Source organism: Scyliorhinus torazame, chromosome 10 (assembly GCF_047496885.1).
Source record: "Scyliorhinus torazame isolate Kashiwa2021f chromosome 10, sScyTor2.1, whole genome shotgun sequence".
NCBI classification, from domain to species: domain Eukaryota; kingdom Metazoa; phylum Chordata; class Chondrichthyes; order Carcharhiniformes; family Scyliorhinidae; genus Scyliorhinus; species Scyliorhinus torazame.
In genome coordinates, this window is record NC_092716.1 from 41,137,096 (window position 1) to 41,153,839 (window position 16,744).

General features: G+C 47.4%; 2 protein-coding genes across 5 annotated transcripts in view; one reads left to right on the plus strand and one right to left on the minus strand.

Annotated features, from left to right (window-relative positions):
• LOC140430215 (polycystin-1-like protein 2) overlaps window positions 1–476 on the plus strand; it is a 157,051-nt gene extending 156,575 nt beyond the window's left edge. Inside the window, exon 35 of the mRNA XM_072517652.1 lies at window positions 336–476. Coding sequence (XP_072373753.1) covers window positions 336–476 — 141 coding nt within the window. The remainder of the gene's footprint in view (window positions 1–335) is intronic.
• Window positions 477–5,883: 5,407 nt separating this feature from the next.
• LOC140430486 (polycystin-1-like protein 2) overlaps window positions 5,884–16,744 on the minus strand; it is a 151,494-nt gene continuing 140,633 nt past the window's right edge. For 3 of the 4 annotated variants that reach the window (XM_072517981.1, XM_072517983.1, XM_072517980.1), the window contains 3 exons: window positions 16,269–16,370; window positions 8,369–8,500; window positions 5,884–7,213 (listed from right to left, as the gene is read on the minus strand). In XM_072517981.1, coding sequence (XP_072374082.1) covers window positions 7,109–7,213; window positions 8,369–8,500; window positions 16,269–16,370 — 339 coding nt within the window. In that variant the 3' untranslated portion in view covers window positions 5,884–7,108. Of the gene's footprint in view, window positions 7,214–8,368; window positions 8,501–8,901; window positions 9,086–16,268; window positions 16,371–16,744 lie in introns of those variants that run through there. The other variant, XM_072517982.1, reaches the window with a different exon arrangement.

Consider the following 16,744-nt stretch of genomic DNA (forward strand, 5'->3'; position numbering starts at 1 on the left):
AGTCAAGTGCTTCTGCTTTTCTGTGTGAGCCTTTGATTGCTAAGCAACAGCTTATTTTTTTTTTAATCTTGTAATTGCTGTTACGTCGTAAAACCTTCATCACAATGCAGGCAAATTTAAAGTAAAACTAAAACCTACAGACTTGCAGGCACCTTTGTTTAACTTGAAGCTAAACTTAAGTTTTAACCCCTTCTTAGCACACAAATACAGAAACGCAAATTAAACTTAAACTTATACCTTATTTCTAATAGACACAACACAAATATAAATTATTTAACTGTCTTTATTTCCAATATCGATTTTCAACAATATTGGTTAATTTGATTGTTTTTCAGCCTCGGGAGGATAAAGAAATAGTTGACCTGTTGCTGATGAAACTGTGCAACATCATTGGAATTCAGAGGAAGATGAAGAAGGAACAACCATCACCGGAGGCTGGAGAAATGGAATTACTCCTTGAAAAGGAGAAATTGTGAGCATCTGTCAGAATTAGGGATAGAAGAAACTGGATCTATTAGTGATTATTTGTGAGATACTGCAAGGGAAATATACAACAAAATCAGAAGGTTAAGAAAGGGTGCAGAATATCACACAGAAATAATAACAGATTGGATTTTTTAGATTCATTTTTTCGTTAGTCTTTTTTCTGTTTATTTTTCAACAGTTTTGTACTTAGTCACTTATCATTTAAGAATTAATGCTCATTTGATAAATTGCTATTTGTTATGGGCCAGGGTTTAGAGAACCCCAAAGTGTATCATGGAGTTCACCTGACCCATAACTTTTAATAGATTGTGGTATGCACACGGCCCACTCTACAGGTGTGGTACAGCAGAAATGGAAAAGTATTTTTTAAAGCAAAACAATGTTTATTCTATGTACTCAAGTTACCCTTTTTAAAACATACAGTGAACATCTTAGCAACCATCAATTCAAATACAACCCCCAAAGAATACAGCAATAAGTAATCCTTAAAGCTTTCCTTTTAACATCCAGAAGACTTAAGAAACACCTTTTAACAGAAGCACATTAGGTTTAGATTCACTGCTGAGAACATTTATAATTCTGAATTCACCAAATGATCAAGAGATAGTCTTTTCATGGCAGAGAGATCAACAGTACACCTGCTCTGAATGGCTTCAGCTCCAACACTGAAAACAAAACTAACACACACCCTGCAGCAAACAACCTAAAACGAAAGTAAAAAGCCGACAGACAGCCCAGCTCCACCCACTCTCTGACATCACTGCAGTAGTAAACACCCATTTCTTAAAGGTACTCTCACTACAGATATTTATGTACGCACCCATTTATAAACACCCATTTCTTAAAGGTACTCTCACATGACAGTATGTATTTCTATAATTACCATAAAACTCCTGCTTTGATACTTAGGAACTTAGAAACAGGAGGAGACCATTCAACCCTTGAACTGTGATTAGATCATTTATACCTCAATTCTATTGATCCACTTTTGCTCCCTATACCCTGATGCCTCTGCCTCACAAAAATCTGAGGTCAGTCTTGAAAATTCCAGTTGAATCAGAACCCACAGCCTTTTGTGGGGTGCTGGGGGTATGGGAGGGTGGGGATTGGTGGTGGAGGAGTTCTGCATTTCCACTGCCATCTGTATGAAAAGTCTTTCCTGATTTCTGCCGAAATGGCTTCTTCTAATTTGAAGATTATGCCACCTTGTTCCTGATTTTCCAATCAGAGGAAATAGTTTCTCTGTATCTATCTATCTTGTGTATATGAGACACCCAAATCCCTCTGCCCTTGATCATTTTAAAGAACATGGGCGGGATTCTCCGTTTCCCGACGGCAATTTTGTAATCGGCGATCGGGCGGAGAATCCCTGTTTACGACCGAATCGAGGGTGGCGCCTGTTTTCGGATGGTCCCCAAAACGGAGTCAATGAGGAGTACGCTGCACGCTGTTGGGACAGCCTCAGGACATTACCTGAAGCCCCTCCCCCCGATGCCCCGCCTCCGATGGGCCGGGTTCATGACTGCACGGTTCACTTGTGCTCCCAGTTTTAGTGAATCTGGCGTGGGGGGAGGAGCCGTGCCGCTGGGCAGGGGGGGCTTCGGCGAGGGCTGGGGGGACTGGTGGGGGGTGATCCGGGTGGTGGCTTGGGGGTTTCCAAGGGGGCAGCACGATAGCACAGTGGTTAGCACAGTTGCTTCACAGCTCCAGGGTCCCAGGTTCGATTCCCGGCTCAGGTCACTGTCTGTGCGGAGTCTGCATGTTCTCCACGTGTGTGCGTGGGTTTCCTCCGGGTGCTCCGGTTTCCTCCAGAGTCCAAAGATGTGCAGGTTAGGTGGATTGGCCATGCTAAATTGCCCTTAGTGTCCAAAGAGGTTGTGTGGGGTTGCTGGGTTGTTGGGATGGGGTGGAGGCGAGGGCTTAAGTGGGGTGCTCTTTCCAAGAGCCGGTGCAGACTCGATGGGCCAAATGGCCTCCTTCTGCACTGTAAATTCTATGATACTATGATCTGGCAGATCGGGTCCACGTGTGGCCAACGCCATGTTGTACAGCATGACTGCTGCAGGTCGTCGCCATGTGCATGGGCGGCCACGGACCCGGCAATTCTCCGGCCTTTATTTCATAAAGGCCGTGTGTTTTACTTGCCATGGCTGCTAGCCCCTCACCGGTTGGTGTGTCGGTGCTGGAGCCTCGCCGATTTTTTCATCGTAAAACTAGATACCTCCTCCCGACGTAGCCTCAAAATCGGAGAATCCAGCCCCATGTATGTGCTTAGGTCATCCCTCAACCTTCTAAATTCAAGGAAATACAAGCCACGTTTATGCGATCTGTCCGTATTCCTGGAGGCGTCATCACATGGCTTTCCCCCCATGCTCCAACCATTAGTCAGCCACACATCCATTCACGTGACTCCCTGCCCCAATCGGAAAGCAAAAAGACTCATCACACAACTGGATGATGCTTGACAGTCAAGCCAAATAGCCCCACCCCCACCCCACCCCACCCCCGCATTTTCAATACTTTTACATCTGGTAAAGAGAAATGGTCAAAGAAAATGTCTAAAAACCCAACATTTTTGAACATCCAAAGATTTTTCTCCAGGGTTGCACACGGCAGTGCACAGGAGATAGTCAACCGTTATAAACTATAGTATAATTCTGCTGAATCTGTATTTCATCCCCTCAAAAGCCTTTCCTGAAGTGCCCTGTCTAGAACCGAATACAATGCTCCAGATAAGGTCTGACCAAGTCCGGAGAGTAAGTTCCTCATTTTTGCATTCCAATCTTCTTGAGCTGTAGACCAACATGATATTGGCCTTTACTTTACCTTTCGTACCTGTGAAGTAGCTTTTTGTGTATATGAGACACCCAAATCCCTCTGCCTCTCGCCGTGAGGTAAATATTCTGCTTTTAATATGTTTGCGATGTTTGAAAGGCTGGTACATTTTGTTGCTTGAGTAAAAATTTTGTTTCCAGATTTAAATCCTCATCGGTTAAAATGACAGTAAAATATATTACTGTGTGAACTGGAAATAACGGTAGATCATGACACGTCTGTAAGAATCTGAAAGTGAGTTTAGATGTTCTTGTTTCTATAACCCCCTGTGTGCATGATGCACAGCAACAACCTTTAACAGGTGTTCACTGTAGACCGCGTGGTCATGTGAGAACGTGATGACGCGGCGAGAGCACGGGAGTTATCCCTGGGAGTGTGAGCAGAGCGCAAAGTAGCTGCAGAGCTAGTGAATAAATACCTTGTTGAAAGTCCTGGTTGTCAATGATTTAGAGAACCCACTACATTTACATTCATAGCTATTGCTATAAGTTTCCGCCATCCAATCCCCCCCCCCCCCCCCCCCCCGCCCCCCATTACTTTCCCTATGCCCAGCTCCGGGTATAAATAAAACTGAGATTAAGAATAGTGCCAGAATGAAAGGCAGTTTAGGTGAATTTACCTCCTGGCTGCACTTAGACCCAACAGTAAAATATATATGGACTTTGGAAAAGGTGTAGGCCACTTAGCAGCTTAAAAGCTAGATCTGCCATTTAATGACAACGCAGATGATCTGTGGTTTAGCTACAAACCATTGTCTCCGGCCCCTCAACATCTTTGGTTAACAAAGTTAAAATCTCAGATTTAAAAATTAACAGTTGAGGATTTCAAACTTCTACCACCCTTCCTGTGTATGAATGTTTCCGAACATACATCCTGGAAGATCTGTCAGGCTATGTCCCCTACAGTCCCAGTCTCTCCAACTAACACCAATACTTTTTTTCATTCATTCATGGGATATGGGCATTACTGGCTGGTCCAGATCTGTGGCACATCACTAATTGCCCTTGAACTGAGTGATTTCCTCGGTCATTTCGAGGGCAGTAAAACGTCCACCACTGCGCTGTGGGTCTAGGTACCCTAGACCACGAAAGGACGACAGGTTTTCTCCCCTAAAAGACAAGAGTTAATCAAGTGGGGTTTTACGGTAATCGACAATGGTTTCCTGAGCATTATTGGCCTTTTAGTTCCAGGTTTTTATTTAATTCAGATTTCAGCATCTGCCCTGATGGGATTGAACCTGAATCGTCAAAGCATACCCTGGGTCTCTGGATTACTAGTCCAGTGACAATAGCACATTTTGACAAATATTCTCAAATAATTCAAAATTAAAATGAAACAGAATGTCAAAATATAGCCATATGTGAAAGGTTGAAGCACTACATTATCTAAAATGGGTGAATGATGTTTATCGAATCCCGAGAGTGGATAAGGAGGCCACTTGGCCCATCGAGTCTGCACCGACCCTCCTAAAGAGCATCCCACCCAGGCCCACTTCCCCTTCCCATCCCTGCAACCCTGTAATTTACCATGGCCAATGCAGCTACCCTGCACAGCTTTGGACTAAGGGACAATTTACCATGGCCAATGCAGCTAACCTGCACAGCTTTGGACTAAGGGACAATTTACCATGGCCAATGCAGCTACCCTGCACAGCTTTGGACTAAGGGACAATTTACCATGGCCAATGCAGCTACCCTGCACAGCTTTGGACTAAGGGACAATTTACCATGGCCAATGCAGCTAACCTGCACAGCTTTGGACTAAGGGACAATTTGAAATGAAATGAAATGAAAATCGCTTATTGTCACGAGTAGGCTTCAATGAAGTTACTGTGAAAAGCCCCTAGTTGCCACATTCCGGCGAGTGTCTACTTGTCAATCAATTTGTATTCTCTTCTCACACAGTATAAATTATCATCCCCTTATACTGGGATTCTTGTGAAATGTCCTGATGAGTGCAAGATTAGAAACTTCAACATGTCTTTTTACAGCAATACTCAAGTTCTGTACTGCCAAATGACTAGATGACCTTTTATGTCATATTTTGTTATTAAATAAATGAAATAATTTTATCAAACAATCAACTATCAATTACTTCAGTGATATCTGATCATTGGTTATCTGTAAAGTGGAATCCTGACCAACGGACAAAATAAAATGTTGTTAAAGCAGCTTAGGTTTCATCACTGAATCGACCACAAATTCAGTTCCGTCTTCTCCGTGGCTGTAGTCTCAGTGTGGGAATAAATGAGATGGTGCTGCATTGTGTCTTTGAGTTGGTTTGAATCAATCTTCCCATAAGCCCAGCAAACTTTAATTGTTTGGATTCTAATTAAACAGAGGCCAGCACCTCATTTGCCCCAACCCAGGGTAAAAAGTGTGAGATGTAATGACAGCCTATACCACCCTATGGTTTGTTTGAATTGGATTTAACAGTCGTGCTTAAAATGCTTTAATACATTTACATTAAACCTTGTAAAGCTTGTCCAGAACAACATAAAGTCTTCATTTTTCATTATGAAACACACTCAACAGCGTTGAAATACGAATTTTCAAAGAACAGTTTTGTTCGCACTGGTTGTCATAGTTTTTATGTTTTTATGTTTTGCAATCAATTAACAGACATTTAACAATTAAACACAAGGCATTCCCATGTCCTTTTGAAGTTGACCCTTACATAGATGTACACACACTGAGATAATTGGGGGGAGGGGGGAGGCTGTGGCTGAAGACGCCTCATAAGTTGAAATACAGAAGCACTGGTGATGAAGGAGTGGTGGTTACTGATCAGGGACACAGCAAAGTTTTAGTATACCAAGTACCCCATCTGTTCCGCTATATGACTCCTTGTAGGCATGTTTTGCAATAGAAGGCTTTGGAATTTGAACTCCATGGTTGTGGTCAGGGCTAGCTTCAATTAACTCAGAGAATGGTTATGGGCAGCCAAGTAGAGGAGGAATTTGCTCAGACCAATGAGTGCTGTGAGATGCAATTCAGTATGTATGGAATAACAAAGCGGCAACTGGTTGCTACTCTTCTCAGTGGCAGATACATCCTAGCCATACACTAGGCAGAAAACCCCTATCGACTTCTTTCACATCTGTAGTGACAGTTCAAAATCTTCCCATTCATTAAACTTGCTAATACCAGGTCAAACCTGGTATAAACAGGCATTTTAGAATAATTCTGCCCGGAAATTAAATAAGGAGCAACGGCCAGTGAAATCTAAGATCGATGTTCATGTCACTAGATTAAGAGGGTCTGACCTGACAGGGAGATTATGCACAGGCAGATGGACTGTCTATATAGGAAATCGTGTGTGCCTCCGGGAATGGTTCTGTGCCAGCTCTGCAACATTGGCACCCCATAGGAATCTTGAAGGATCTTACACCTGTTCCCGGAGCCAATCATGCCTGCACCCAGACATTGCTGACTTAGAATCCAAACTAAACATGGCCAATAATAAAAGCATCCAAATGACTAATTTCTCTATGTGACCATGGAGTTCCACTGAAGGGCAAAGGTCTCTCAATAATGAGCTTAAAGAGAGAACCCCATTTTTTTCTTACTTTCGTTAATGTTCGTAACCTTTGAAGGGCAGCAGGCAGGATTTCGTGAAAGAGTTGTGAGAATGGTTGAATGTTTTGCAGTTTTCATTTGTCTCCTCTGGGAGCAAGAAGTATTTATGGAAACGTTTCCTCAGGGAAATAAGGATGTGGTGCAGAGAGTTAGATTACAAAATAAGCAGGTTTGATAGTCTAAACATTCATTTCTTGTTATCTGATATTTTAGTCTGTTTCTTTCTGCGGAGAGGATTTCACACTGCCTTGAATTCCAAAGAAGCCACACAGTCTCTTCGACAGCAGGTCTATTATTTCCTGATCTTCAGATGGCTGGGACAAAAAAGATATTTAGATTAATGACAGAGTTTAACAAATGGAACAATGTGAAGTATTAAATGTCCATATACAATATAATGTAAATCATTACATCCGAGAAATATAAACTGGGCAACTTTTAATGGTAAATAAGAGACGATCTTCCTATTATATTGACAGAGCTAGAGACTGCCTGATGTCCACCAGCTTTTTCTCTATTGTGATCACAACCTTGCCTCCCTCAATCTTCACACCAGAACATGCACATCGGTTGTTTGGTTACTTGTCATATTTTCCCGCATCTACATTGTTTACAAGCGGCTGCATGAAATAACCAAAACATCTTCATCGAAACCTTGATCTTGTTGCCAGGAAACATGTAAGCACTGAAAATATCTGGATATTCAAGCACACTCCCTACAGTAGGTCTGATGGGAAGGACCATAACTTAAGCCAGTCCCTGGACCATGCCATTTCACAGTCAACTGTCTATGGCCCTCCATCTCCTCCAGACAAGAATACCGGCATATCTCAGGTTGGAAGTTTCTCTGCACCAACTTAGAGATGGAGAGAGGGTCTAGTAGAATAGTTGGAAGCTACTGATCAGTGCAATGGAACTCCAAGAGTCCAGGCCTGACTTGTAGCCTATCTAACTAACATGTTTTGCATAATCTGTTGGCTCCTTTATGAAGGGTTTATGGCAATTCCCACCCTGGACTTCGTGGCTTTTCCCCTCTGATGCAAGTTGAAAATCTGCACCAGTGGATAGACACCCATCTGGTTTATTTAAGTTACATGACATTGACTCAAAGAGGTCAGCAACAGATGGATCTTGTGGGTTATTAAGAAACTTTGAAATGATTTGTAGTTCCCCCACTACCACCTTAAATCACTGAGCTCAGTGTGGATTATGGTTTGAAATCAGGACCTTTGTGGTCCCTGTGGTGCTACTGTTGCCTCTCCTGGAACTATCGATATTCATGGCATGAAAGAAATCCGTTCAGCCCATTGTGTCTGTCTTAGCTTTCTGCTCGAGTAAACCAAAAAGCATCTCATTGTTATTTTAACTAACTGAACCATTATGGGAGCATCCGAAAAAAACATTTCAAAGCCACTAGTTTACTGATATATTGAAAAAAATGTACTTTCTCTCAAGAAACGTGTACGTACAATTGGAGAATGGCGCTCCTCTGTGAAGGTTGCCATAATTACTGAAAGAAAGAGGTTTACGACCACAAACGTCATGCAGATGGTGGACGTAGCAATAATAATTGCACCTGCAGCAGGATAAAGTTCTAATACCTGGGTGCAAATAAACACATGAAAACGCAGTTAGAAAAGCAAGAAATTTCCATACTTCAGCTAAGAGTTATTGTGAGAATCTGATTTAGCTGAACGAGAGAGAGTTACAGCCTTCCCTGAAAACAACAGCTGGAAATGAGAGGGAAAGATGCCATTTTATTCCTTGGGGACTACTTATCATCATCCATTCAAGGAATAGGAATGGTCCATATTAATAGGGCACCTTGAGAGCCTGCGCTATCCCTCCCAGCTTTCTCCAGCCACAGCCTCACCCTTCCCCGTTAACATATCTTCTCTTTCTTGGTTGTCCTTCATACAACTTGCACTTCCCCCACCCGGTCTCAAGCACAGACTGGTATTTACAGACATTAGCCACAGAGAACAATGCAGCAGAAACTCACTGTTAATCATGGAAGAAGTCTACCTCACCAGGTGCAGGCCACTTAAAAGGCAGTCATAGAAGTGAATGGTGATGATAATGGCATAGTGTAGGTTAGATGGCTTTTGTTTCGGTGCAACATCGTGGGCCGAAGGGCCTGTACTGCGCTGTATTGTTCTATGTTCTAATGTTTTACGTTCTTGCAGCTGGGGAACATTATTTTGGTGAGTGTCATGATATTCAAACACACACATCATGATGGACACACTAACAGGCAAATCAGAGTACACAACACCACAACCAATCACAGACAAGAACACCAACCACATAAAAAGCACGAGCACGACACCTGGTGGTCAGTAGGTCTGGGGAGAAGGGAACAAGAAAGAGCTGTTAAAACACCACAAGCAGGGAACCCCCCACGTGCAGAGTGCAAAGACCAAACTGTAAATAGTAAGTTTAAATAAAGAAGCGTTGTACCATATGCAACTGTGTTGGCTCATCTGTGTGTCAGAACACCCAACACCACATGGTACAGGAGTGGATCGATACCTGCCTACTAACCTGCCATTCTGGACATGGACCACACCGGCAAACCGCAGCCGATGCAAGTCACGGGGAACCTAGGTACCAACTGGAAGCTCTACAGGCAGCAATTTGACCTGTACATCCGTGCCACCGAAAAACAGAATGTCTCGGATGACTCGAAGATTGCAATGCTCCTCTTCTACGCAGGTCCGCACGCAACCGACGTCTTCAACTCACTGGTGTTCGAAGAAGGCGAAAACCAAGCCAAATATGACACGGTCATCCTCAAACTGGACCAGCACTTTCAAGTTGAAGTAAATGAAAGTTTTGAAAGATACCTCTTTCAGCAACGCCTGCAAGGTAAGGAGGAGCTTTTTCAAACCTTTTTGACGCACCTCCGGATTCTAGCGCAGTCCTGCGGTTACGGCACCACCACAGAGTCCATGATCAGGGACCAGATTGTTTTTGGCGTTGCCTCTAGTGGCCTACGCCAGCAGCTTCTCAAAATGAAAAGCCTCACCTTAGCGTCTGCTGTGGAAGCCTGTGTCCTCCATGAAAATGCTACCTGCCGTTTTGCCCGATTTCAGGCGTCCGAGTTGGCACGGAGGGGGTCCCCAGCCGTCGAATCGGCAAGCCAGGCCGCCCACGACGTCGAACGCATCCAGGCCGTCGATTACTTCCAGACCCATGGCCCGGACGACAGCGGCCGCTTCCCGCGCTTTTCGCGGTCTCCCGCGCAGGTGCGCGCCAAAAATAATGGCCACAACGAGGGACGCACTGCGCAGGCGCGCCCACCGCAAGATCGCACTGCGCATGCGCAGTGGCGCAACGAACGCCGTGACGTCATGACGTGCGGCAATTGTGGAGCTCTACATTTAAAAGGGCAATGTCCTGCAAAAAACCGACAGTGCCACAGATGTGGCACGATGGGCCACTACGCAGCCCACTGTCGTTCGGCTCAACCCATGGATCCGGCGCATCCTCGACAACCTCGCAGACGAGTCAGGACCGTCCAGCCCACGCATCAAGACTTCCAGTTAAGTGATGCAGATGACCAGGATGCCTTCCGAGTTTCCGTCATTGATGTCAACAAGGTCAATGCCATCAATCCAGCCGATGAGTGGTGTGCCACCCTGACGGTCAACCGATCGCGCGTCGCCTTCCGTCTGGACACCGGCGCATCTGCCAACCTGATTGCTTACTCTGCAGTCCAGGCCATGAAGGTCAAACCACCCATCACGCCATCCCGGCTCAAGATGGTTGACTATAACGGGAACGTCATCCCGTCCATAGGATCTTGCCAGCTACAGGTGACTCACAAGAGGTACACGGCCACACTCCCCTTCAAAGTTGTCGGCTCATCAAAGGACTCGTTACTGGGCGCACAGGCGTGTAAGGTCCTTCACCTGGTACAGCGCATTATGTCTCTCTCTCCAGATGAGATATCCGACTTCCCGGATGCTGAGTTCCACGCAAATCTCCATTCCCTCCTTGCTCACAACCAGGAGGTTTTTGAAGGCATGGGGACATTGCCATACACGTACAAGATTCGACTCAGACCGGACGCCATCCCTGTCGTTCACGCACCTCGCAGGGTTCCTGCGCCACTCAAAGACCGCCTCAAGGCACAACTGCAGATTCTTCAGGACCAAGGGGTCCTATCCAAGGTCACGGAGCCCACGCCATGGGTCAGCTCCATGGTCTGTGTAAAGAAGCCCTCTGGCGAGCTCCGTATATGTATAGATCCAAAAGATCTGAATAACAACATCATGCGGGAACACTATCCCATCCCGAAACGAGAAGACCTCACCAGCGAGATGGCGCGAGCCAAAATATTCACTAAATTGGATGCGTCCAAAGGATTCTGGCAGATCCAACTGGACCCGGCCAGCCGAAGACTATGCACATTCAACACCCCTTTTGGCAGATTCTGCTACAACCGGATGCCATTCGGCATCATTTCGGCATCTGAAGTATTCCACCGCATTATGGAGCAGATGATGGAAGGCATCGAAGGGGTACGTGTATATGTGGACGATATCATCATTTGGTCCACCACTCCGCAGGAACACATGCATCGTCTACGACGTGTCTTTACCCGCATACGACAAAATGGCCTGCGTCTCAACCGTGCGAAGTGTGCCTTCGGCCAGACGGAGCTGAAATTCCTCGGGGACCACATCTCAAGGTCAGGGGTCCGTCCCGATGCAGACAAGGTTAGCGCCATCACAGCCATGCCACGACCGGCTGACAAGAAGGCTGTCTTAAGATTCCTGGGCATGGTCAACTTCCTTGGGAAGTTCATTCCCAACCTGGCTTCTCATACAACAAATATGCGCCATCTCGTAAAAAAATCGACAGAATTCAACTGGCACCAATCGCATCAGCGGGAATGGGAGGAGCTCAAGCACAAACTGGTCACGGCACCAGTGCTGGCCTTCTTTGACACGACTCGCCCTACAAAGATCTCAACAGACGCCAGCCAATCTGGTATTGGAGCGGTACTCCTGCAAAAAGACAGCACGTCATCATGGGCCCCGGTTGCGTATGCCTCACGAGCCATGACCCCTACCGAACAGCGCTACGCGCAAATCGAAAAAGAATGCCTGGGCTTGTTAACTGGACTGGACAAGTTCCACGACTATGTGTATGGCCTGCCACGATTTACGGTCGAAACTGACCACCGCCCCCTGGTCAACATCATTAACAAAGACCTGAACGACATGACTCCTCGCCTCCAGCGCATCTTACTTAAACTCAGGAGGTACGATTTTGAACTGATCTACACTCCGGGGAAGGAACTCATCGTGGCGGATACTCTTTCCCGAGCAGTGAGCACACCACCAGATGCGGAGGGGTTCGTGCGTCAAATTGAGGCACACGTAACTCTGACAGCAGCAAATCTGCCAGCTGATGATCCTAGTCTGGCCCACATACGCGCAGAGACGGCGACTGACCCCCTTCTGCAGCGAGTGATGCGCCACATGACGGAAGGGTGGCTAAAAGGGCAGTGCCTCCAGTTTTATAATGTGCGAGATGATCTCACCAACATAGACGGGGTCCTTATGAAATCACACAGGATCGTTATTCCGCACAGCGTGCGCCAGATGATTCTTCATCAACTACACGAAGGCCACTTGGGCGTCGAAAAATGCAGACGAAGGGCCCGGGAGGCGGTATATTGGCCGGGTATTAATGAAGACATAGCCAACATGGTGCTCAACTGCACAACCTGTCAGAGGTTTCAGCCGGCGCAACCTCCGGAAACACTTCTACCACACGAGATGGTGACGTCCCCCTGGGCGAAGGTGGGTGTTGACCTATTTCACGCGCTCGGCAGAGATTACATTGTTATTATAGACTACTTCTCAAACTACCCGGAAGTCATGCCTCTCCATGATCTGACGTCGTCCGCAGTCATTGGGGCCTGCAAGGAAACATTTGCTCGCTATGGCATTCCAAGGACTGTCATGTCAGACAATGGACCTTGTTTTGCCAGCCGTGAATGGTCGTCCTTTGCCGCAGCATATGGTTTCACTCATGTGACATCCAGCCCTCTGCATCCACAATCGAACGGGAAGGCTGAAAAGGGTGTCCACATCGCCAAGCGGCTCCTGTGCAAGGCGGCTGCTGCCGGATCGGACTTTAACCTTGCCTTGCTGGCCTATCGATCGGCCCCGTTATCCACGGGTCTCTCGCCAGCGCAGCTACTAATGGGTCGCTCCCTCAGGACGACGGTACCGGCCATCCTGGCACCAACAACAGACCATGAGGCGGTTCTTCGGAACATGCAACTGCAGCGTGATCGCCAGAAAAGTCGGTACGACACACGAGCGACGGACCTGCCCCCCCTGTCCTCCGGAGACAAAGTTCGCGTCCATCAACCGTATGGTGGCTGGTCAGCACCGGCCGAAGTCCTCCGACAAGTGGCTCCCCGCTCGTTCCTGGTTCGCATGCCGGATGGTTCCGTGCGTCGCCGCAATCGGCGCGCCCTTCGCCGACTTCCACGTTCACAGCCACACAGCACGCACACGCCAGATCCTCAACAGGCTTCCGAGGATGACTTTGTGGAGCTACCGCACATCACGCCCTTTCCATCGCCACCCATGGCCATGCCTGCACAGCAGCCGGTGGTTCTTGGTCCACCTTTGAGGCGGTCAACCCGAACTCGTCGCAAGCCCATTAGACTGGACTTATAATACCGTTCATATGTTTAACAAGTTGCACAATTTTACATGATAACCTGTTGTTGTTTATCGTTCCAGATGTCGTCTGACTGGACAACTGTTCAAGTTTTTTTTCTTCTTCTCTCGTTCGCATTTATGTTATGTTATGGTACAACTTGGTTCGTGTGACGCACCCGACATCGCCCCATGTACATAGTTCCGTCATATGCACATGCTGCACACGACACACACACACTCCTAGATGCACTCACGACACGATCATATTTATCACCACGTAGGCACATATCTTTGTAAAAAGGGGGGATGTCATGATATTCAAACACACACATCATGATGGACACACTAACAGGCAAATCAGAGTACACAACACCACAACCAATCACAGACAAGAACACCAACCACATAAAAAGCACGAGCACGACACCTGGTGGTCAGTAGGTCTGGGGAGAAGGGAACAAGAAAGAGCTGTTAAAACACCACAAGCAGGGAACCCCCCACGTGCAGAGTGCAAAGACCAAACTGTAAATAGTAAGTTTAAATAAAGAAGCGTTGTACCATATGCAACCGTGTTGGCTCATCTGTGTGTCAGAACACCCAACACCACAGTGAGCTGGCCTTTTAATCAGCCTGATGACTTGCTGTGAAGCCGGGCTTCCCCTCATTGCTTGTTGGGAAGCTAGGCCTGCCTTTAATCCGCCTTTAAAGTCCTGAGAACCTAATTCCTAAAGATCGACCTGCCTCATGGCAAATTAAGGCCTGCCAAGCTTCCCACTGCTGGTGGAACCAGAAGATTCCACCCACAGCTTTGAATGCATTAAACACACGAGCTAGTTCAGGCACAGGGGAGATGGAAGCTTTGCCAGCTTCAGTCCCCTTTAGTGATTTTACATTGAATAACTTAATTATACCAATACGTTAGAACGGCAAGTCACGTCCACAGGAAATTCTGAAACGAAAAACAAGAATCACAATCATCCAGAGGTGGAGACCTAGTGAAAATTTACCATTTTTCTTTTTGTCTACTTGACAAAGCAGCTTTAATGTTCAACACCAACAAATCCATTGGAATGGGGGGGGGGGGGGGATTACAATCCGCCATACTGCAAGAGTTATTGAAAAGTAAGAGATTAGACTGGGGTGCCTGGCAAGAATGTTGTCTCCTGTCACACAATATTAATTGCTGGTAGCATTTGTGTACCAGAGCCCCTTCAATCCTTAAAGTCTCTCATGTTGAGCGGCACAGTGGTGCAGTGGTTAGCACTGCTGCCTACGGCACTGAGGACCTGGGTTCGATCCCGGCTCCGGGTCACTGTCCGTGTGGAGTTTGCACATTCTCCCTGTGTCTGCATGGGTATCATCCCCGCAACCCAAAGATGTGCATGGAAGGTAGATTGGACACGCTAAATTGCCCCTTAATTGGAAAAAAATATTTGGGTACTCTAAATTTTTTTTAAAGTCTCTCATGTTACACCCACTTTCGTTTTGTCATTCTCAAATACAAGGTATAGCTCATCGAATGATATGTCACAGAATGAGACCATTTGATTCTTTGGTTGAGCTATCCTGTTAAGCACAGACTCGTGGGGCCGGATTCTCCGACCCCCCCGCTGGGTCGGAGAATCCCTGGGGGGCGGCGTGAATCCCGCCCCTTCGCTCCGATGCTAGCTGCCGTATTCTCCGGCACCGGTTTGCGGAATGCAAAAGGGCGGGATTCTCCACTCCCGCGCCGAAGTGGCCGCGCCGTCGTGAACGCCGTCGAGGTTCACGAAGGCGCGAAACGGCCCCGATCCCGACCGATTCAAGCCCTGGCAATGGGCCAGGATCGGGGCCGCGTCATCTACACGCGCCAGGCCTTGTCGCCCGCGTAAAGGCGGCGCCGCATAGATGACGCGGCCGGCGCCGCATAACGGGCGTCATCCGCGCATGCGTGGTTGCCGTCCTCTCTAAGTCCGCCGCGCAAGAAGATGTCTGACGGTTCTTGCGGGGCCGCGGAAGGAAGGAGGTCCTCCTTCAGAGAGGACGGCCCGACGATCGGTGGGCACTGATCGCGGGCCACCCCACATTTGAGGTACCCCCCGGTGCAGGATCCCCCCTCGCCACCCTGCAGGCCGCCCCCCCCACGTTCACGCACCGCTCACAACGGCAGCGACCAGGTGTGGACGGCGCCGGGGGGAACCTGCCGTTTTGGCCTGGCCACTCGGCCGATCTGGGCCTGAGAATAGCGGGGGTGTCGGAGAATCGCCATTCTGGGTGTCTCCGACGATTCTCCGGCCTGCGGCCCGTAAAACTTGACCGGGCCGTTCCCGCCACTTGGGAGAATCGCGGGAGGGCATCGGACTGGCGTCCCGGGTAATTTTGGCTGCCCAGGCAATTCTCCAACCGGCGCGGGAATGGAGAATCGCGCCCTAAATACTTCAGTCCCGGTGGTCTCTAATTAATGTTGTTGCGCCCGTTTCCTGGGATTAAAAGGGACACAATAACCAACAAGGCAGGAAGTCTGCATGGAGACGAGCAGCCTGCATGGAATAGCACCACGGAGGTCCTCAGGCTCTGTAACGCATTTGAGGCACAGATTATTAAATTGTTTCACCCCAGTCAGACTTTGCGATGAGAAATACTCCCCAAACTTCATTAATATAGAAATGCTTTTCAAAACATAAAATGTTTCCCCTACCTCATTGTAATTGAAGTGTCCAAGCTGAAGCTGAAGTATTGTTGCAACGGTCTTGAAGAATGTACTGTACGAGGATATGTTCGATCTCAGCATCACATAGGACTACAACATACAAAGGTTACAGATCATGTAATTTAAATATTGGGGGGAGGGGGGATTTTCCATTCTCATTTTCGGGGTGTGGGACTGGTAGCAGGAAATAACTTGGCAGTCCCAAAACACAATTTACGCCTGCGAAACCTCTCGTTCAGATTGTACCCCCCGCCTGCCATACCATAATGTAATCTCCATTTGAATACATTTAAATGTAATTATCAGCCCCTTAGATTGTCCATTCAAGTCGATTTGAGGCCATGAATCACGGAAGGCCCCCCACATCGTGCACCTGACGAGCAGAGCCGGTCGGAGGTGAGTACAGGGGGCAATGCCGGGAGGGGTGTTCCATTGGGGTGGGAGGGGCAGGGGGGTTTTGCATG